The 22,589-nt window shown below is 43.1% G+C and overlaps 1 protein-coding gene across 1 annotated transcript in view; it reads left to right on the top strand.

Annotated features, from left to right (window-relative positions):
* LOC124620640 (estradiol 17-beta-dehydrogenase 2-like) overlaps positions 1 to 22,589 on the top strand; it is a 186,876-nt gene that overhangs the window by 152,210 nt on the left and 12,077 nt on the right. The window contains exons 6-7 of the mRNA XM_047147083.1: positions 2,183 to 2,294; positions 15,662 to 15,754. Coding sequence (XP_047003039.1) covers positions 2,183 to 2,294; positions 15,662 to 15,754 — 205 coding nt within the window. The remainder of the gene's footprint in view (positions 1 to 2,182; positions 2,295 to 15,661; positions 15,755 to 22,589) is intronic.

Here is a 22,589-nt window from a genome sequence, read left to right as displayed (position 1 = left end):
ACTGAGCAATGTAACTTTTGCTCACCTAGCTTAAATTTACTACTTCCGAAAACGGCTCACTTTCATTGGTAATGAGACGTTCGAGAAGTGGACACACACGGACCACTCATGTCTGTGCATAGTCGCATTTTAGCGCTTACAGGTTTGCAATTTGCATGTACAACGATCTGACTGGCTAACTTCAGTGCCAAATAACTTGGAAGCGGCGCAACGTACTGAATTTTTTTCTTAACAATTATTTCTTAGCACGACTATCCCTGAAACACCCCCATAAGCTTTTCGGACTGTTTCTGACCACCCTGCAGGGCCAAACGGTGCTTACGATTTGTGGATATTGACGGTGTCGAGCGTTCTCTGATTTCCTCAGTTCCTACTGTCTGGCTGTCCTCCAGCCGGGTGCACACATCTTCTCTTTGAAGGAGGAACACTGAAAAGCGCACAATATCCTCGAGTTCATCCTACTGTATCGCAACACACGCTACCAAACAACTGGAGGGTCTAAATGGGATGTAGCAGCGAGCCACGAACTGGTTTATTCACATCGCTTGAGGAGTGGTTCGCTAATGTCTCTCACCACAGGATGGAGTCAAATAAGCTGTTTTAGTATCTCGAAAGAGCAGTAAAATAACACGATAAAACGTGATCCCATCAGCATTTTAGCTCTACTCCCAAGGTGGCATAACAAATGTCGTTATTTAAGTACAACGAATGGTACAATATTCCCCTATGACATGGTTTTGTGATGCTTAAGCAGTCTCATAAATGTGGACTTGATTGCTGCCCATATACCTAATTAGATGTGATGGTCAAGCAGTGAAGGACTGAGGATACGACACATTCAGATCAACGGTTATCTAGACTTCTGCCGGAGATGAACAAAATATGCCTGCCAACGACAGCGACTGCGCCCTCTTCTCCTTAGAGCACCACGATAACAATGTAGCACTCATCAAACACATGAAAACACATGATAATCATCGATGTTCAGTCCACACTCCAAACCCGTTCATGACTTATGAATGGTTTGGTTCGTCGCGCCTAGATGTGTCTGCCACTGTGTATCTTTCCATATTTTGCTTCTTATAAGTTCGCCACATTACTACGTCTCTCAATAAAATTAAAACTATTGTGCAAATAACGTAATCTGCACTAAAACACCCATATGTTTATATAGATCTACGTAGTACCTGTAGTTGCGCTACTGAAAATATTTTAATGTGTGAAAGAAGAAGATTTTCTTATTATTGCTCATTCAGTCTGTTCAAATGTTTCAAATGGCTGTAAGCACTGTGCGGTTCTAGGCGCTACAGTCTGGAGCCGAGCGACCGCTCCGGTCGCAGGTTCGAATCCTGCCTTGGGCATGGATCTGTGTGATGTCCTTATGTTAGTTAGGTTTAATTAGTTCTAAGTTCTAGGCGACTGATGACCTCAGAAGTTAAGTAGCATAGTGTTCAGAGCCATTTGAACCATTTTTGTAAGCACTATGGGACTTAATATCTGAGGTCATCAGTCCCCTAAACTTAGAACTACTTAAACCTAACTAACCTAAGGACATCACACACATCCATGCCTGAGGCAGGATTCGAGCCTGCGACCGTAGCAGTAGAACGGTTCCGGACTGAAACACCTAGAAACGCTCGGCCACAACGGCCGGTAGTCAGCGTCTAAAAACTAATACAGTGGCTACTTTTCTCATTCATTGCTTCGTTCTTTTCTGTTTATCCGCATTAATACAATCGGAATGCCTCAAAGAAGATCAGCTCAGGCGCTACAGTGAAATAAAAAACTGAATACAGCTATAAAACATAGACAAATGGTTCAAATGGCTCTGAGCACTATGGGACTTAACTTATGAGGTCATCAGTCCCCTAGAACTTAGACCTACTTAAACCTAACTAACCTAAGGACATCACACACATCCATGCCCGAGGCAGGATTCGAACCTGCGACCGTAGCAGTCGCGCGGTTCCCGACTGTAGCGCTCAGAACCGCTCGGCCACCCCGGTCGGCCATAGACAACAAGAATGTAAATACACCATGAAATCTAATTTCCATTATACAGCCACATGCTTCATATTTCCTGAAATGCCGTTTTATTTTCCATTGTAGTTTTCCTCCTTTTTATGTTATTTTGTGATATCCAGTACATGTTTTCATTTCCTAATGTCTTGGTTTCTTGCAGAACTGCTATTTCTGACGTAGAGCGCTTGCAGGCGAAGTACTTTGAAAACAGTGAGAAGACTCTGTCCGATGACAGAGAAGGCATTCGACAGGCGGCGAGAAAGAATTGTGAGGTAAGCTGATCTGCATTCTGTGTAATACACCCTATCACCAGAAGTCTTCGAATCCTCACTGATGTTCATTCCAAAGACACGAAACGTGAAATTAATAACTTGTAGGCATCCTTTTCCTACGACTACAGTCTTCAATCTTTTTTCTCTAATATATGATACACTGAACGCGAATTTGTTCCTATTGTCCCTGTAGCATGTTGAATAGAAATTGGTGGGGTTATGAACGAACTGATACGTCTGGCAATCAGGCAACGTACGCTGTACCTTATCCCACAGGCAAGCGACGCGGTTGTTAAGACAATGGACTCGCTTTCGGAAGCGACCAGGGCTTAAATTCTCGACTGCCTACCCAACTTCAGGTTTTACGTTATTTACCTAAACCGCTTAAGGCAAACACCGTGATGATTCCTTCGAAAAGGACGCGCGCACTTTCCTACTACGTACTACGAGTTTGTACTTCCTCTCAAATGACATCGCTATCACCAGGACGTTAGTCCCTAATCTTCCTTTGGGGCTTCCAGCAAACACACATCATTTTCTTTTGTAGACGACAGGATTCTACTGCTTCTAGGGAAAATTCTGCTTCTAGGCCGTTATCACATTGTAACAAGGATACTACGGTCTATTACGTTTTCACAAATACCAGCGTTTATGAAGTGTTCGATTAAAACCCTGAAATTCATCATTACTTAAGCATCAGACCTGCAGATATTATTAGTGCTATCGGTCGAATAAATGACGACCTGGCTTCAGCGTTCAGATGGGAGTAAAATCTGGACCTAAAATAAGTTTTAGTTTTTCAGCAGAAGTCAAAAAGTCCTAAATTCACCGAAAACTTCAGCGTAATAGAAACCGGTCAAGAGCTTAAGCCTAACTTTGGATGATCACTTGAAATTGGCATCACGTGCTGTGCTTAGAAATACTTACTCTCGTCTCTGAATCCTCCAGAAACTTCGGTAAATACTTCCGCAAAAACAGACATAATGTCTGATGGGATAGCTCAATCACTGGTTATACAATGTTACTTATAATCCGTCTTGATTGCAAAATGTTTATTCACATGACCGGTTTCGGTTCCTCTAGAACCATCTTCAGATCTGAAATGACAATAGCACTAATTTACTATTTCACAAATGCAAACCTATTTCATCCTATCCGACAACATCAAATGTACCAGAACGTACATGCAATTTCGCTTACAGGAGTAACCCGACCACACACAGCAACCTTCACATGCTGCGTCACATTGAGCTGGTTGGCAGAATGCACGTCATTTTTATTAATTATAAAACTTTTGCCGACACGTGGCGTCTGGTACATTTGTTACCTTACATATTCACATACTGTATTAAGTAGAATTTTCTAATTTGCTTTTATCTCTAAAAATACTTAGTTAAAATCTGTAGTTGTCAAGGTTAAAATCTGTACTTGTCAAAATTAAAATAAACAATGCACAATAAAAATACAGTATGTGCATTTGTAATGTAACAAATGTACCAGACGCCACCTGTCGGTTAGAGTTTTATAATTAATATAAATGACGTGCATTCTGCCAACCAATTTAACGTGACGGATCATGTGAAGGGTGCTGTGTGTAGACGGGTTACTCCTGTAACCGAAATTGCAGATACGTTCTGGTACATTTGATGTTGATCGGATAGGATGAAATAGGTTTGCATTTATGAAATAGTAAATTAGTATCATTGTCATTTCAGATCTGAAGATGGTTCTAGAGGAACCGAAACCGGTCGTGTGAATAAACATTTTGCAATCAAAACGGATTATAAGTAACATTAAATGTTTCCGCACTGCTGCGATGTAATCTACGATGGAACAAATAGTGAAAACAAACTGTTAGTACTGTGAACAAACGTGTGCGCTACGTGTGCAACATAAATGTGTCTGACGATATCAGCAGTAGTATGTCAGTTTCTCTCCGTGAAATATTAAACTAAATACACTTATTATCCTACGTCTGTTTATTCTTATTCTCGTTTTTCAGTAGGTCACGTGATTTTTTCCTCCTCTTTTTCATTATTTGTATTCCACCACTTTCGTCCTCCTTCGCCATTGTTTTTTACGCCGTTCGCCGCTATGATCTATAAACTGAATCAATCTGATTGTAAATCATATGTATAATGTTACTCTTCACAAATTAACGTAAACTGTGTTGTTCTGCTATAACTACACTGACGGAAAAAAAATCCCAGAGACAAAAAACAATTAATGTGGAGTAATGAAATTTCGGAAATACGTTTGTCTAGGTAACATATTTAAGTGATAAACATTGCAAGATCACAGGCAAATATAACTGCGAGATAAGTCAGAATGCTGATTGTAAGCATGCAAGCGTGCATGCATTGTATTGTACAGGTGCCATATATCAGTTTGGGGGATGACGTTTCACGCCTGTTGCACTTAGACGGCCAATATACGGACGGTTAATGCTCTTTGTGGGTGACGCTGGAACTGTCGTCAGATGGTGTCCCATATGTTCTCGACTGGAGGCAGATCTGGAGATTGAGCAGGCCAAGGCAACATGTCGAAGCTCCGTACGGACATGTTGTGCTACAACAGAGGCATGTGGGCAAGCGTTATCCTGTTGTAGCCGCGCGGGATTAGCCGAGCGGTCTACGGGCGCTGCAGTCCTGGAATGTGCGGCTGGTCCCGGCGGACCTTCGAGCCCTCCCTCGGGCATGGGCGTGTGTGTTTGTCATTACGATAATTTAGGTTAAGTAGTGTGTAGCCTTAAGCAGTTGGACCGTGGTATGCTTGTTACAATGTGATAACGGCCTAGAAGCAGAATTTTCCCTAGAAGCAGTAGAATCCTGTCGTCTACAAAAGAAAATGATGTGTGTTTGCTGGAAGCCCCAAAGGAAGATTAGCGACTAACGTTCTGGTGATAGCAGTTAAGACCCATATGATTTCACACACATTTGAACATCCTGTCGTAAAACACCCCTGGAATGTTGTTCACAAATGGCAGCACAAAGGTCGAATCACCAGAATGACGTACAAATTTGCAGTCAGGGTGCATGAGATAACAATGAGAGTACTTCTGCTGTCCATTATAATTATCAGGGCTGTTATGCCGTAGTCGGTTGATGAACTCTGTGTCAATTCCCAACGTTTCGTCTCAGACTGCGGGAGACATCTTCAAGAGGGTCCGTAGCTCGATGGAAGGTCCAACACACCCACTGTCTCGCTACTGACTGACAGTCAGTAGTATGTCAGTCAGTCAGTAGCGAGCCAGTGGGTGTGTTGGACCTTCCATCGAGCTACGGACCCCCTTGAAGATGTCTCCCGCAGTCTGAGACGAAACGTTGGGAATTGACACAGAATTCATCAACCGACCACGGCACGTCAGCCCGGATAATTATAATGGACATGATATTTCCGGTCGTGAAATTCTACATTTTAGTATCAGTACTTCTGCTGTCAGGCCGGCCGGAGTGGCCGTGCGGTTCTAGGCGCTTCAGCCCGGAACCGAGCGACCGCTACGGTCGCAGGTTCGAATCCTGCCTCGGGCATGGATGTGTGTGATGTCCTTAGGTTAGTTAGGTTTAATTAGTTCCAAGTTCTAGGCGACTGATGACCTCAGAAGTTAAGTCGCATAGTGCTCAGAGCTATTTGAACCATTTTTTCTGCTGTCAAACGAAATCGCCCCCTGGACAATAGCTCCAGGCGTAGGTCCAGATGTCTAGCACGCAGGCTGGTTGGATGCACGTCCTCAACTGGCCTCCTTCTAACCAACACACGTCCGCAGCTCGTGGTCTCGCGGTAGCGTTCTCGCTTCCCGAGCTCGGGGTCCGGGATTCGATTCCCGGCGGGGTCAAGGATTTTCACCTGCCTCGAGATGACAGAGTATTTGTGTTGTCCTCATCATTTCATCATCATTCATCCTCGTGGCAAGACTGGGCTGAGAAAAGGTTGGGAATTTGTCCGGGCGCTGATAACCGCGCAGTTGAGCGCCCCATAATCCGAACATCATCATCATCTAACCAACACACGGCCATCACTGGCACCGAGGCAGAACCAACTTTCACCAGGCCTCCACCTTGCCTTCAACAGGCTCTCCCTTGGCACCACTGAAGTCGCAGATGGAGATGCTTTTGGAGTCAGTGGAATGCACGCTACACGGCTCTGGCTCGGAGCTGTCCTTGAAGCAATAGGTTTGTAACAGTTCGTTGCGGCACTGTTGTACCAACCGCTACTCAAATTGTCAGATGCAATCTGACGTGCCATAGCACATGATATTCTGCCAACTCGGTAGTACCACGTGGCCGTCCGGAGCCCGGTCTTTTTGCGACTGTACATTCTCGTCACCATCGCTGTCAGCAATCATGTACGGTGGCCAAATTGGTGCCAAGCCGTTCTGCACAGAAGGAGCATCCAGTTTCTCGTAGCCCTACTACACGATCTCGTTCAAACTCAGTGAGGTGTTGGTGTCTTTGTCTCCTTAAATGCGTTCTTGACTAGCATCAGTTCATCACGTCCAATCTCACGGCCGTTACAACGTGTCTTTAAAATAAACCTGATATGTATCCACGTAGTGGCGCACTTGCGACACTCTTAAGCGACTGGTGCGAAATTTGAAGAGACATTATGTTTCAGATGTAGAAACACGTCTACCAACTTTCGTCTATGTCGCACAACTCGTTCTTGGTGTTGCAATCTTTTTCCGTCAATGTATTATTGTTTTTACTGTTTCTGTCATAACGATTTCTACACTTTGGATTCCATTCCAAAAGTAAAGCCTCTTATATCAAGTGTGTCACTGTGAATGTAATGTAAATTGTGGAAAATTCTTTGTTCGACGAAACAAAGAGGCTTAAGGTCCTAATCATGTCAGGATGAAAACACAATAAGTAAACAAAATGTGCTGACCGTGCTACAAGTGTGTCACTGTAAATGTAATGTAAATTGTGGAAAATTCTTTGTTCGACGAAACAAAGAGGCTTAAGGTCCTAATCATGTCAGGATGAAAACACAATAAGTAAACAAAATGTGCTGACCGTGCTACAAGTGTGTCACTGTAAATGTAATGTAAATTGTGGAAAATTCTTTGCTCGACGAAACAAAGAGACTTAAGGTCCTAATCATGTCAGGATAAAAACACAGTAAGTAAATAAAATGTGGTGACTGTGCTACAGAAGAATAAAAAAAAAATGGTTCAAATGGCTCTGAGCACTATGGGACTTAACATCTATGGTCATCAGTCCCCTAGAACTTAGAACTACTTAAACCTAACTAACCTAAGGACATCACACAACATCCACTCATCACGAGGGAGAGAAAATCCCTGACCCCGCCGGGAATCGAACCCGGGAACCCGAGCGCGGAAAGCGAGAACGCTACCGCACGACCATGAGCTGCGGACCAGAAGAATCGGCCTCACACGAAATTAACCGGATTTCTGGTCTCTACAACACACTAGCGGGATATGACGATCGCCAAGCTATCATCAAGCACCCACACAATCCCACAAGTACCATCTCTTGAACGTTCACTCAGCGCTGCATATAACGGTATTCCACTGCTCCACTAACCAATAAAATTGCTATTCGTATCATTTTAAGCGAAGATGCACATTTTGTAGCTTACAGGCATCAGTGGATATGAAACCTAGTACTGTGATCTTTCGTTCGTAACTAATTTACGTATTTAAGCTGCAACGAACATACTCTCGACCACTTGACGGGGCTGTTAGACGATTTATTTGTGCAGTGCACTTTAGAACTCGACAGTTCCCATTATTTTTGTTCAGGGTCTGCAGGAATGTCTAGAGGAGAAATGCAAAGGTGTTGACGCATGCATGATTATTGGAAAAATAGATGCAACGTATGTGAAAATTATAAAAAACAATCGCATAATTAGGAAACAGCTCTTTCAATATCAAACGCCTCGATGGGAAGGAATCTACGCAAAGAAGGGAAAGGTGAAACGTGGCCGAAATGTACAGATTGGACATACAAAGGAAACGAATTTAAACATAAAATTATGAAAATCAATACGAGAAACAAAAAGAACAAGGCTTGGAATAAGTTATACTGTAAGAAGAATTTTACATAGTGCTGAAAGACGAAAGTCCAAACAAGGCGCCTGAAGTAAAAAGACATTCTCTCAGAATTATTGACACCCTTGAGACAGCCAACACAATTTTTCGATTCTTTGCGGTATGCAAGATATGTAAGACTACCAAACCACCCTCAGACTTCAAGAAGATAATGATAATTATATCAAAGATAAATGTTTAATCGCGTGATTATCACCTAACTGTCAGCCTAATAAGTCATGGTTGCAAAACACTGCTACGAATTACTTACAGAAGAATGGAAACGCTGGTCGAATCCACCTCAGGGTAGTACATTTCGTGTTGTAGTGGAATGTAGTAACACGCGAGGCTATACTGACCCTACGACCGAAGATAAGTTGAAGAAAGGTAAACCTACGTTATAACATTTGTAGATTTTGAGAATGTTGACTGCAGCACACTCTTTGAAATCCTAAGGTAGCAGGTGCAAAATACAGACAGCTAAAAGTTGTCCACTACTTCACAGCCTGCAGCTATATGAGTAGGACAATGAGGAGCGAGGTAGACACGGTAGTAGCCTAACCCCAGAGTTATTCAATCTGTACAGTGAGACAGCAGCAAGGGAAACGAAAGAAATATTTGGAAAGAGAAGTAAAGTTCAACGAGAATAAATCAGGCGCTGCTAAGGGACTTAGTCTGGGAAATGAGACACTGAAAATACAAGAGACGATCAAAGGGTTTTCGTTTGAGAGCGTTGCTGCCGCGTATATGCAACGCGATTCGGGTGCAAGTATACAGTAGAAGCACCGACATGTAGCCTTGGAGTTCGTGTGGCATTCGTGTCTTCCCGACGATCCTGCAGTAAATGTGGAAACGTGGACTGTAGCGATGTTATTACCAACTATCTCCAGATAGGTACATCTACACTATGTGATCAAAAGCTGAAAATGACTTACAAGTTCGTGGCGCCCTCCACCGGTAATGCTGGAATTCAATATGGTGTTCGGCTACCCCTAGCCTCGATGACAACTTCCACTCTCGTAGGCATATGTTCAATCAGGTGCTCGAAGGTTTATTGGGGAATGGCAGCCCATTCTTCACGGAGTGCTGCACTGAGGAGAGGTTTCGATGTCGGTCGGTGAGACCTGGCACGAAGTCGGCGTTCCCAAACATCCCAAAGGTGTTCTAAACGAGTCAGGTCAGGACTCTGTGCAGGCCAGTCCATTACAGGGATGTTATTGTCGTCTAACCACTCCGCCACAGGTCGTGCATTATGAACAGGTGCTCGATCGTGTTGAAAGATGAAATCGCCATCCCCGAACTGCTCTTCAACAGTGGGAAGCAAGAAGTTGCTTAAAACATCAATGTGGGCCTGTGCTGTGATAGTGCCACCCAAAACAACAAGGGGTGAAGGTCCCCTCCATGAAAAACACGACCACACCATAACACCAACGCCTCCGAATTTCACAGTTTGCACTACACACGCTGAAGATGACTTTCACCGGGCATTCGCCATACCCACACCCTGTCATCGGATCGCCACATTGTGTACCGTTATTCGTCACTCCACACGTTTTTACACAGTTCAATCGTCCAATGTTTACGCTCCTTACACCAAGCGAGGCGTCCTTTGGCCTTTACCGGCGTGATGTGTGGCTTATGAGCAGTCGCTCGATCATGAAATCCAAGTTTTCTCACCTCCCGCCTAACTGTTGTAGTACTTGCAGTGCATCCTGATACAGTCTAAAATTCCTGTCTGGATAGATGTCTGCCTATTACACATTACGACCCTCTTCAACCGTCGGCGGTCTCTGTCAGTCAACAGAAAGGTCGGCCCATACGCTTTCGTGCTGTACGTATCCCTTCACGTTTCCGTTTCACTACCACATCGGAAAAAGCGGACCTAGGGATGTTTAGGAGTTTAGAAATCTCGCATACAGACGTATGACACAAGTGATGCCGAATCACCTGACGACATTCGATGTCCGTGAGTTCCGCGGAGCGCCCCATTCTGCTCTCTCACGATCTCTAATGACTACTGAGGTCGCGATACAGAGTACCTGGCAACAGGTGGCAGCACAATACACCAAATATGAAAAACGTATGTTTTTGGGTGTGTCCGAATACTTTTAATCACATAGTGTAGCTGTTATTCTTTTCTTAACAGTCGAAGGGAAAACACCGGTAGAAATCCAGCGGAGAATGAAGAATTTTTATAGGGCAGCATGTCGGTCGAAGGTAACCATTGTGGAAAACTGTGTCCCGGGATGCTTACGTTTGATATAATTTTTAGGTTCTTCTGTAAGTCAGAGGGTGTTTTGGTAGCCCAATCTGTCTTGCATATGAGATGGAATATTTTGCCGTAGTTGGGTGTCTCAGAGATCTCATTAATTCTGAGGGAATGTCGCTTATGTCGTTTACTCCAGGCGACTTGTTTCGACTATCGTCTTTCACCACCATAAAATACTTCCACATATAGCAAATGTCGTATCGCAGAAGTTACGCCTACTCAGGTGGAAGACACACGAGCTACCGCTCTATAGTTCTGATGACCCCGCGCGATTATCGCACCTTCGGCCCCTTAAAAAAGTCCTTGAAGGGTCGACGATTCCCGTTGGACGAGGAAGTGCAGCAGGAAGTTACGGACTTCTGGATGCAGCATGACTCGGCGTTTTACCAAACGGGTATCTTCACCGTTGTGCCTTGGTGACATGATTGCCTCTGTGCTCACGGCGATTTCGCTTCATTGACATGCCGATGCTGGACTGTGCGGCATTCGGAGAGAAACTTTTAGATCACACCTTATAGCAGCAATAATTAAGCTATTTTAATGGCGAAATACCTGAAGATGGTAGGCTGGCAAAAGCAAGAAAACGTTTCTGAAAAAGTAATCTGTTAACGTTGAATATAAGTTTCAGTGATAGGAAATTGCTCAGGGACTAGGTGTTATTATTTATTTATTTATGTACACGCCAAGTTCCGTAGGATCAAATTGAGGAGCAAATCTGCAACGTCATGGAACGTGTCAGTACATGAAATTACAACATAAAGCCCGCCCGGTTAGCCGTCGCTCTAACGCACGGCTTCCCAGAGCGGGAAGGAGCGCCTGGTCCCCGGCACGAATCCGCCTGGCGGACTTGTGCCGTGGTCCGGTAAGCCAGCCAGTCTGTGGATGGTTTTTAGGCGGTTTTCCATCTGCCTCAGCGAATGCGGGCGGGTTTCCCTTAGTCCGCCTCAGCTACACTATATCGGCGATTGCTGCGCAAAATGGCTCTGAGCACTATGGGACTTAACTTCAGAGGTCATCAGTCCCCTAGAACTTAGAACTACCTACCCTAACTAACCTAAGGACATCACACACATCCATGCCTGAGGCAAGATTCGAACCTGCGACCGTAGCGGTAGCGCGGTTCCAGAGATTGCTGAGCAAACAAGTTCTCCACGTACGCGTACACCACCATTATTCTACCACGCAAACATAGGGGTTACACTCGCCTGGTGTGAGACGTTCCATGGAGGGGGGGGGTCCACCGGGGGCCAAACTGCACAATAACACTGAAAGAGTGGTTCGGTATAGGGCGGCGGAGGGGTAAAGAAGTGGTCTGCCGTAGTCGTCGTGGTGTTGTGGACCGCTGCGGCTGCGGCGGGGATGGAGCCTCTCCGTCGTTTCTATGCCCCCAGTTAGCATACAATACGATACAATACAATACAACATAAAAATAATAACAGATAAAAATAAAATGTTCATGAATCCAAAAAAAGTCGAGCCATAACTTTCAGTAAACGCAGCCAACAATATAGCATAGGAATCAGCTTAATTATTCAAGGAACTCCTCAACAGAATGTAAGAAGTGACCCATGAGGAAAGTCTTCATTTTAGATTTGAAAGCGCGTGGATTACTGCTAAGATTTTAGTTTTCTTGTGGTAGCTTATTGAAAATGGATGCAGCAGTATACTGCACACCTTTCTGCACAAGAGTTAAGGAAGTCCGATCTAAATGCATGTTGGATTTCTGCCGAGCATTAACTGAGTGGAAGCTGCTTATTCTTGGAAATAAGCTGATATTTTAACAAGAAACGACAGTAAAGAATATATATTACGAGGCCAATGTGAGAATACCCAGACTTGTGAACAGAGATCAACATATGCTTCGCCAAATGACACCACTTATTGCCTGAACCGCCCGTTTCTGAGCCAAAAATATTCTTTTAGAATGGGAAGAGTAACCCAAAAATATAATACCATACGACATAAGCGAATGAAAATAAGCAAAGTAGAATAATTTTCGTGTCGAACGATCGCTTACTTCAGGTTTTGTTGAATTGTGTCTTAGAAACTAAGTCATACTGTGATTTAGTTTTTGTTTATTTTCTACAACCAATGAACTTATTTCATGAACTGCACTGTTTGGAACTGAGCCAATCCTTTACTACCAAGTTAGTGTCATCAGCAAACAGAAATATTTTAGAGTTATCCGTAATATTAGAGGGCATACCATTTATATAAATAAGGAACAGAAGTGGCCCCAACCCCACTTCTCTTCCCATTCTAAAAGGATATTTTTGGCTCAGAAACGAGCGTTTCGGCCCATAAGTGGTGTAATTTCGCGAACCTTATATCGATCCCTGTTCACTAGTCTGGATATTCTCACATTGGCCTCTCAATATATATATTCTTTATTGTCGTTTCTCGTTAACAATATCAGCTTATTTCCGAGAAACCCCATTCAGACCCCACATCACCGCCATTCTAAACACTGTGAATAATGACCTTTTGCTATGTGTTTTGATGTAAAAGGTGAACCAATTGTGAGCTTCTCCTCATATTCCGCAATGGTCCAACTTCTGGAGCAATATTTCGTGATCAACACAGTCAAATACCTTAGTTAATGGTCACCATTTCTTCATCGTCGACACGTAAGTCGTCGAAGTGGCGTCAACGAAAAAGGTTTGCACAAGATGGCCAAACTCCCAGAAAGACGATTTGCGGTAAAATATTCCATATGCACATTCCGTTTTTTATTCAGTGTGTGTAGCCTTGAAAGGAAGCGAAACGTGGAGTGTGAAGAGCTCAGTCAAGAATAGAATAGCAGATTTTCAGATGTAATGGCATGGACGAATAATGACAATTAGATGGGTACTAAACTGCATTAGGGAGAAAAGAAAAGAAAGAATCTTCAGTTTGATAATGGTGGGAGGTGCGGGAGTGGGGGGGGGGGGGGGGGGGAGGGTTAAAATTGCAGAGGCAGTTGAAGTTTTGAGTACATTAGGCAGGTTCATTGAAAAGGCAGGGCCGGACGTTCAGTTTCTTATCTCTCAGGGCATTTCAGGAGAGTGGTCTCCTGAAGATTCCGATGTTCGACACTGGTATCGTAGCGCTTTAAGTCTTGCGAGGCGCTTTGAGACGTGAGACCAACGACACGACGCCAGGCTATCTTTCCTGACAACACTCAGCTCGTCTCAAACAATGAAAACGATTATTTTGACTGAATAACTTCAAGTGGACCGTATAATGTGACTTTGAGTGGAAAAATGTAGCACCAGTCTCATTGTAGCGAGGTAGTCTGTAGTTCTGATGAGTGCCATCGTTTAGTTTAGTGCAGATCGATGGTTAGATCACAAATAGCTCTCGGAAGTCATGTAATAATTCCTGTGCAACATGACACGTCTGTTTAAAGCTTCTGTATGTACGTAATACAGATAGTATAAACTATCTAATGGTTTTATGAAGTCATCATTTTCATTAATTTTGCAATTGAAATGTGCGATATACAATCTACATTGGATAACAGGCAGGAAGATTAGTTCGGAATAAGTACATATATAAATAACGTACCGTATGACATCTTCTCCACGTTTGGTTATTACCACCTACCCTCCTTTTGGCAGAGATGTGCTGACGTTGAAAATTTCCTCCACCATCAGGATTCAAAATGGTTACCTCCTGGTGGACAGTCACAACACAAGGCTGCGTTAACGACCGGCGACATGTAAGAATTTTAGGTAAGAAATTTTGGCGCCGGGATCTGTATCTAACAGACAAATGTCTCCAAATCCTTTGCTGAACTTGCTTTGGGTGACGTCGGGTTGAGGGAACCTGATTAGTAATTACTGAAACAACATGCATCGTAGACATGTCTGCTTTGCGAAATGCGTCAACGGAGATCCGAGAGGCGCTATGAACTTATAAGACTCGAGTATTCCATCCGAGAAAGTTCTACGAATCGGCCATCCTGATTTAGGTTTTCCGTGATTTCCCTGAATCGCACTAGGCAAATGCCGGGATGATTCCTTTGAAAGGTCACGGCCGACTTCCTTCCCCGTCCTTCCCTAATCCTATGAGACCGATTACCTCGCTGTTAGGTCTCTTCCCACAACAACCGTTAACCAGTTCTAAGAAATTACTTGCCACCAAGTCCAGCGTTTTGATGTGACCATAAAGTGCAAAAGTTTGGCAATAACTAACCTAGGCCTGAAGGCTGCTATTGCCATGGTCTGCTGTCTGAAGACTCATAATGTTAATCTGTCCCGTGCAGCCCTCTTCATTTATGCATAACTACTGCAACCTACTCACTGGAATCACCCCTACTTCTACTGGCAATAGCTCAAATGGCTCTGAGCACTATGGGACTTATGGGACTCAACATCTGAGGTCATCTATCCCCTACAACTTAGAACTACTTAAACCTAACTAACCTAAGGACATCACACACACATCCATGCCCGAGGCAGGATTCCAACCTGCAACCGTTGCGGTCGACGGTTCCAGGCGAAGCGCCTAGAACCGCTCGGCCACATCGACCGGCTACTGGCAATATTTCTCCTTTTGTAGCGGTCGCTTCTCCACAGTGTCTCATGGAGTGAGGGCATTAGCATTCCTGATTACGATTTGTTCGTCAAATGGAGCCATTACGCTCTGCGTCCACTTTGGGGCTACTGGGCAGGAGATTCGACTATATGCCATCATGAATTTCAGTCTTTTGCTTGTCAACGCAAACGTATCACTAGAATAACCACACACCTCATCACATCATCTTCACTTACTACATACGTAACACTCATACGAGGTAAAGGAAAGATGCCGAGTGCACCAAGAGCAACAAAACGTTTCGAGTTAGGCAGGTAAACCTACTCTTGAGGGTAGACCAGCCAAAAACATCAAATGATCAAAATGTTTGCGTAATTTTAAAACTGTGTGACGCTTGTTATTTAATCCTGGTAACCCTGCTTTCGCATGTACTACGCATCGACTAAAAAAATCATATGTCTTTCTGCAGCTTCTCATTTTTCACTGTTTTTGATCTGAAAATTAATACACTGTCTGTCCTACCAGGTAATTCTCAGAGCGTCCAAGGCGATCGCTTTGAAGAACATCTCAGAGGTGATTGACGAAATGGTGTCAGCCTGCGTCGGCCGTAATACACAGGTTTGTACTTGAGAAAATCGGCGTTTCTCAAAATCCTTTCCAAAGGCGCTAAAAGAAGTGCACAGAGCCAATGGCAAACATTCTTCCAGCATAGCTATGTGCATTAAAACTCAAGACTGTCGCAAGAGAGACACCACAAAATTCGCATCAAATTTTGTTTGGTCTTAACTGCTCTGGTCGTTATTTGGAAGTACCGTATTTTCAGACGTTGTGTTAAACGTATGTTCATAATCGGTAGTGTTTTCCCGGTTGTTTCTTCTGGTGTACCAGCTACCTATTTCACTATTGATTATAACCGGGTTTTAATGTGTCAAAATTCCCTTGTACAGTGGTTCCCACACTGCGCATCCCGTGGCATACTACACAGTCAGCGCGATCATATTCCTGTAATAAACGTCTTCTGTTACTATAGTCATGCTGAGCAAAAAAGATAAAAAAAAAAAATAAATTCGTTGACTCATCTTCACGAACAGTTGTACGGAAAGGAACATGCTGTTCTAATCGACATGATGGCGAGTACGTATTTCAGAAAGTTTCATTTCTCTTGAAGAGGAAGAGAATTAATGTGTTCCTTGGCGAGTAAAATGGCTGTGGGGGCGCCAGCACACAGATCTAGCAGCATCCACTAGTCACACATGCAGTCCCGTCGCTGAAGTCGAACGAAAACCAAAATCCTAAGATTGCAGATGGCGGTAAATCCGCAAATCCAAAATGGCGTAAGTAGGAAATTGCAAAGTGCAAGATGATGTTGGCAGCAAAATAAAAAATTCAATATGATGGGAAAACATAAAAAAATTAAAAACTAGATAAAATCTTTAAAAGTTTTAAAATACTGGAGATGCCAGAATTATATCACTTGCGATTGTGTCAATTATGGTGCCTTGTTCTAAAATATCCAAACCACCTGATATTTGCGTCATGTTCAAAAGTATCCAAACGACCTGAAAATAGCACCATGTTCAAAAATCTTAAACGATCAGATACTTTCTGCCATGTTAAAAAGCATTAGAAAGCTTTGAACGTTTTGAGTCATGTCCAAAAATATTCATTCAAAAAAAATTACGCAAATAGTATAACTTGCCGTATTTCCACATGTAATACACGCACTAACAGAAAAAAAAACGCACCGCGAAGGAATCATCCAAGTGGGTCGGAAATTGACAGATGAGACGCACATCTGCAGACAAAAAATGTTACAATTTCAGAAAAAATCGATAATTTATTCAAGGGAAAGAGCCTCACAAACTAAGCACGCCTATAACATGTTAGTCGACTGCTGCCCCTTATACATACAGTTATTAAGCTTGGCTTGGCATTGATTGATAGGGTTATTTGCAGTTGGATGTGCTCCTGATGGACATCGTGCCAAATTCCGTCAAATTGGAGCGTTAGATTGACAAAGCCGTAAACAGGTTGGCAAGATCTGCCTGTAATGCTACAAATGTTCTCAATTCGGAAGAACGTAGGGTTTGGCAAACACAAAGACAAGCAGCAGAAACTCTTGCCGTGTGCGGAAGGGCGTTATCTTGCTGAAATGCAAGCCCAGGATGGCTTGCCACGAAGGGCAACGAATACCGTCGATGTACGGATGTGCTGTAAGGGTGCCGAAGATCACAACCAAAGAGGCCTGGTATGGAATTAAATGGTACCCGAGACCATCATTCCTGATTGTCAGATCGCATAGTGGGTGACAGTCAGGTTGTTATTCTGCCACTGTCCTGGACGTCTCCAGACAAGTCTTCACTGGTCATCGAGCCCCGGAATCTCATTGACTGAAACAGAATTGTCTTCAGTGGTGAGTCCAGCTTCCCATTGAGTTCCGATGACCAACAAAGACATGTCTGTAAATGCACTGTACAGTGATGGGGTAAAAAGTTGATTGTTACCCATTATATGGCCAGACAACCAGGAGTAATGGTCTGGGGTGTCATTTCATATCATAGCAGGACCCCTTTGGCTGTCGTCCGCCCCACTCTTAAGCACAGTTGTACGTCAACGATATTCTGCTCCCCGTTTTGTTGTCCTTCATGGCAAGCCATTCCTGGACTTATATTTCATCAAGACAATGCCCGTCAACAAATGTCGAGAAATTCTCTGGCATGTTTTTGTGACTGCCAAGCCCTACCTTGGCCAGCAAGGTCACCAGATCTTCCACTAACTGACAACGTTTGGGACATTATGAGCAGGGCCCTCCAACCATCTTGCGATTTTGACAATGTGATACACTCTGTACACATGGTCTAGCGGTAGCGTCTCTGGTTAGTAAACAAAACGTCCTCGGTTTTGAGTTCGAACGCCGCCAGCTCTTGAATTTTAAATAAAAATCAACATTGACAGCCGAAGACTTCTGGCATAAGAAGCGAACCTCATTCTGGCAACGGCCCTGTCAAAGAGGGCGGAGGAGCGGACAGAAGTTCAGGGCACTTTCTTGCCCTTGGGGTGGGAAACTGCCCCTACAGGAGAAGGAATCAGCAATGATCAACGAAATGAGGATGCAGAACGATATTGAAACCACTGTATTAAAGACACATAATGTGTACCCACAGACTTGTGGCCTGTAGCTGAAAGAGTGTCATGATGATCTCTCCATTGGCAACAGATTCCGGAATAGGCCCCCTTTCGATCTCCGGGACGGGACTGCCAAGGGGGGGGGGGGGGGGGGGGATAACCAACGAAAGGATAACAGTCTACGAGTCGGGCTGTGGAACGTCAGAAGCCTGAACTTGGTACAGATGCTAGATAATCTGAAAAGCGAAATGCGAAGGCTCAGTCTAGATGTAGGGGGGGGGGGGGGGGTCAGTGAAGTGAAATGGAAAGAAGACAAGGATTTCTGATCAGATGAGTATAGATAATATCAACATGAGCAGGAAATGGTATAACGGGCGCAAGATTCATTATGAATAAGAAGGTAGGACAGAGAGTGTGTTTCTGTGAACAGTCAGGTTTTTCTCATCTGAAACGACAGCAAATCAACACCGTTACATCACGATGAGACAAAGATTCCGAAACCAGATACTGCATTGTAAGGCGTACTCAGGAGCAGATATGGACTCAGATCACAATTGTATTAGTGTGATGAAGAGAAGGCTGAAGCTTAAGGCGTTAGTCAGGGTGAATCAGTACGCAAAGAAGTGGGATGTGGAAGTACTCAGGAATGAAGATACATAATTAAAGTCCTTTAAGGATATAGATATTGCGATAAGAAATTGTTCAATAAGCAGTTCAGCTGAAGAAGAGTGGTCGTTTCTAACAAGGAGAATCACAGAAATTGGAAAGAAAGTCATAGATACAAAGAAAGTAACTGCGAAGAAACAAAGGATAACAGAAGAAAGACTTCAGCTGGCCGTGAAAGAAGAAAGTACAAAAATGTTCAGGGGAGTTCAGTAATACAGAAACACTGAGTAATGAAATAAATAGGAAGTACAGGAAAGCTAAGACGAAATGGCTGCATGAAAAATGTGAAGAAATGGAAAAAGAAATGATTGTCGAAAGGCCTGACTCAGAATAATGAAAAGTCAAGGGTTGTACCACTAAGAGTGCATCGGGAATTCCACTATTGCAGAGGAGAGAGCGGACAGGTGGAGAGATTACACTGAAGGCTTCTGTGCGGGGGAAGATTGTCTGACGTGATAGAAGAAGAAACTAAGTCGATTTAGAAGAGATAAGGATCCAGTACTGGTAACAGAATTTAAAAGAGTTTTTGGAAGACTTAAGATACGGCAAAGGGGTAGATCGCATTCCATCAGAATATCGAAAATCATTAGGAGAAGTGGCAACAAAACGACTATCCACGTTGGTGTGCAGAGTCTGTAAGTCTGGCGATATTCCATCTGACTTTCGGAAAAGTATCATCCACACAATTCCGAGGACTGCAAGAGCGGTAAAGTACGAAAATTAAAGCGTTATCAGCTTAACAGCTCAGGCATCCAAGTTGTTAACGAGAATAATATACAGAAGGATGGAAAAGAAAGTGTTAGATGACAATCAGTTTGACTATAGGAAAGGTAAAGGCACCACAGAGGCAAGTCTAACGCTGCGCTTGATAATGGAAGCAAGACTAAAGAAAAATCAAGACACGTTCATAGGATTTGTCAACCTGGGAAGGGCGTTCAACAGTGTCAAACGGATGCAAGATGTTCGAAATTCTGAGAAAAATAGGGGTAAGCTATAGGAAGAGACAGGTAATATACAACGTGTACAGGAGCCAAGGGGGAATAATAAGAATGGAAGATCACAAACGAGGTGCTCGTATTAAAAAAGGAGGTAAGATAGGGATATAGTCTTCGATCTGTAGATCGAAGAAGCAATGATGGAAATAAAGATAGGTTCAGGAGTGAAATTAAAATTCAAGGTGAAAGGGTATCAATGATACGATTCGCTGATGATATTGCTATCGTCAGAGAAAGTGAAAAAGAATTACATGATCTGCTGAATGGAACGAACAGTCTAATGAGTACAGAATAAGGACTGAGAGTAAATCGAAGGAAGACGAAGGTAATGAGATGTAACAGAAATGATAACAGCTATAAACTTAAGATTAGGATCGATGGTCACAAAGTAGATGAAGTTAAGGAATTCTTATACTTAGGCGGCAAAATAACCAATGACGGGCGGAGCAAGGAGGACATAAAAAGCAGAGCAGCACTGGCAAGGAGGACACTCCTGGCCTAGAGAAGCCTACTAGTATCAAACCTAGGCCTTGATTTGAGAAAGAAATTTCTGAGAATGCACTTTCTGAGGACAGATTTGCATGATAGTGAAACATGGACTGTGCGAAAGCAGGAACAGAAGAGAATCGAAGCATTTGGTATGTGGTGATACAGATGAATGTTGAAAATTTGGTAGACTGATAATAAGGAATGAGAAGGTTCTGCGCAGAATCGGAGAGGAAAGGAATATGTGGAAAACACTGACAAGAGTAAGGGACAAGATGATGGGACTTCTGTTACGACATTAGGGAATAACTTCCATGGTACTAGAAGGTGCGCTGTGGAGGGCAAAAACTGTATAGGAGGACAGAGATCGGAATACATCCAGCAGATAATTGAGGACGTAGGTTGGAAGTGGTACTCTGAGATGAAGAGGTTGGCACAGGAGAGGAAATAGTGGCGGACCGCATCATACCAGTCAGAAGACCGATAGGGGGAAGAAAACGCTCTTACTGGACGGAATTTGGAACGACATCCCTCAGGAGCACATCCAACAACTCTGTCAATCAATGCCAAGCCGATTAATTGCTTGCATAAGGGCGAAAGGTTTGCCATTGCGTTACTGATTTGGCCAATTTCTGACGATCCTTCTCTTGAATAAACCATCCAATATTTCTGAAATTCTAATCATTTGTTTGTCTGTGTCACATCTACCGAACCCCGTCCCATTTGGATAATTCTTTCGCGATGCGTCCACACACACACACACACACACACACACACACACACACACACACATCTGTCAAAATTAGTAGCTAAAACATGATGGTGAGCTCACAAAGTGCCCCAATGCTACTCGTATTCTCATGCCTAAATTATCACAAAACGCATGTGGCTCAAAAACAACATCCTAAGCACAAAACACATGTGACTCCTTAACAGGTAGTTGACATTCTGTCTTTAGGACTAAATAAGGTGATGTACCAAAACGAACCTGTCAGGGCCTGTAAGTGCGCAAAACAAGTATTGGCTAAAATACTACGCTAAGCAGGCAAGCACCCAAAAAATAGGCAATTATTGGCAGCTACAGGAAGAATGCAATTAATGTGGCCCAAAGCAAAAATGGGTTTATGAACAAACACAAACCTGGACAAACAACATTTTAAGAGGGAAGAAGATAATGCATGATGTACAAAACTAGAAAAACAAAATCTGTAATATTCACTAGCCAACGTCGATCTTTAGTACATTCGATGTAGGCCCAATCGTAGTTACGTACTTACAAACTTTCGCAAAAGGCTGCTACATTTACTGTTGTCAGTTGTGATGGCCGGCCTCACTAAAACGTTTACGTCTTGTACTTGCATAATCAAAATTAAATAATACCAAGAATTAACCGTAATGTTCATAAATACCAAATGTACACGACATAGGCAAAGACAAACGAACTGACCAAAGATAAGATGTATATTTTCGTAATAAGCACGGATTCCTTCCTAATGCATGGAATACGAAATGTTTACGTACAACATGATCAAAAACACTGGTGGAACAAGACTCCACACACAGGGATGGAAAATTTATAACTCGAAAATATAGTATTTCACCACAAAAATTCCATTTTGCACCAAAATAAAATTATTTGTTAAAAAAATAAATGATTTCAAGTACAAAAACGCACACACAAGTTTCTTATGTGTAATGCTCAAACATAATTGCAGATTTATGATTGTGAACAAAAATTCGATCTTTCCACAAAAATTTTTAGAAGTCTCAAAATATGTAGGATTTCGGCCATAACAGTAATCTGCCGGCTAAGTCCACTTCACGAACACTGTAAGCCACTGCTCTCTTATTTTTTGTCTGTCAGCAAAATCTGGTTAAGAAAAAGGAAATTTCTAAGACGTAACTACAACAGTCTGGTCAGCATTTGCGTTCCATGCAGTCGCCATATTCGCCATTTTCCAAATAAGAAATATATATTATCCGAGAATATAAGTGTGTCAAGTTTTGTTTCCATTAAGGAACATGGTTTGAATGGTTAAAATACACTCCTAGAACAAAAAACGAGGCACCACAGAGGAATTATCTGAATGGGATGGAAATCACGGATGACAACCAAAGGGGTCTTGCTACGAGAAGACATGGCACCCCAGACCATCTCTCCTGATTGACGCGCTGTATGG

The sequence above is a fragment of the Schistocerca americana genome, chromosome 1 (genome assembly GCF_021461395.2).
Source record: "Schistocerca americana isolate TAMUIC-IGC-003095 chromosome 1, iqSchAmer2.1, whole genome shotgun sequence".
In the NCBI taxonomy this organism is placed as follows: Eukaryota; Metazoa; Arthropoda; class Insecta; order Orthoptera; family Acrididae; genus Schistocerca; species Schistocerca americana.
The sequence above is the reverse complement of the archived record's forward strand: the minus strand, read 5'-3'. Positions and strand labels throughout refer to the sequence as shown.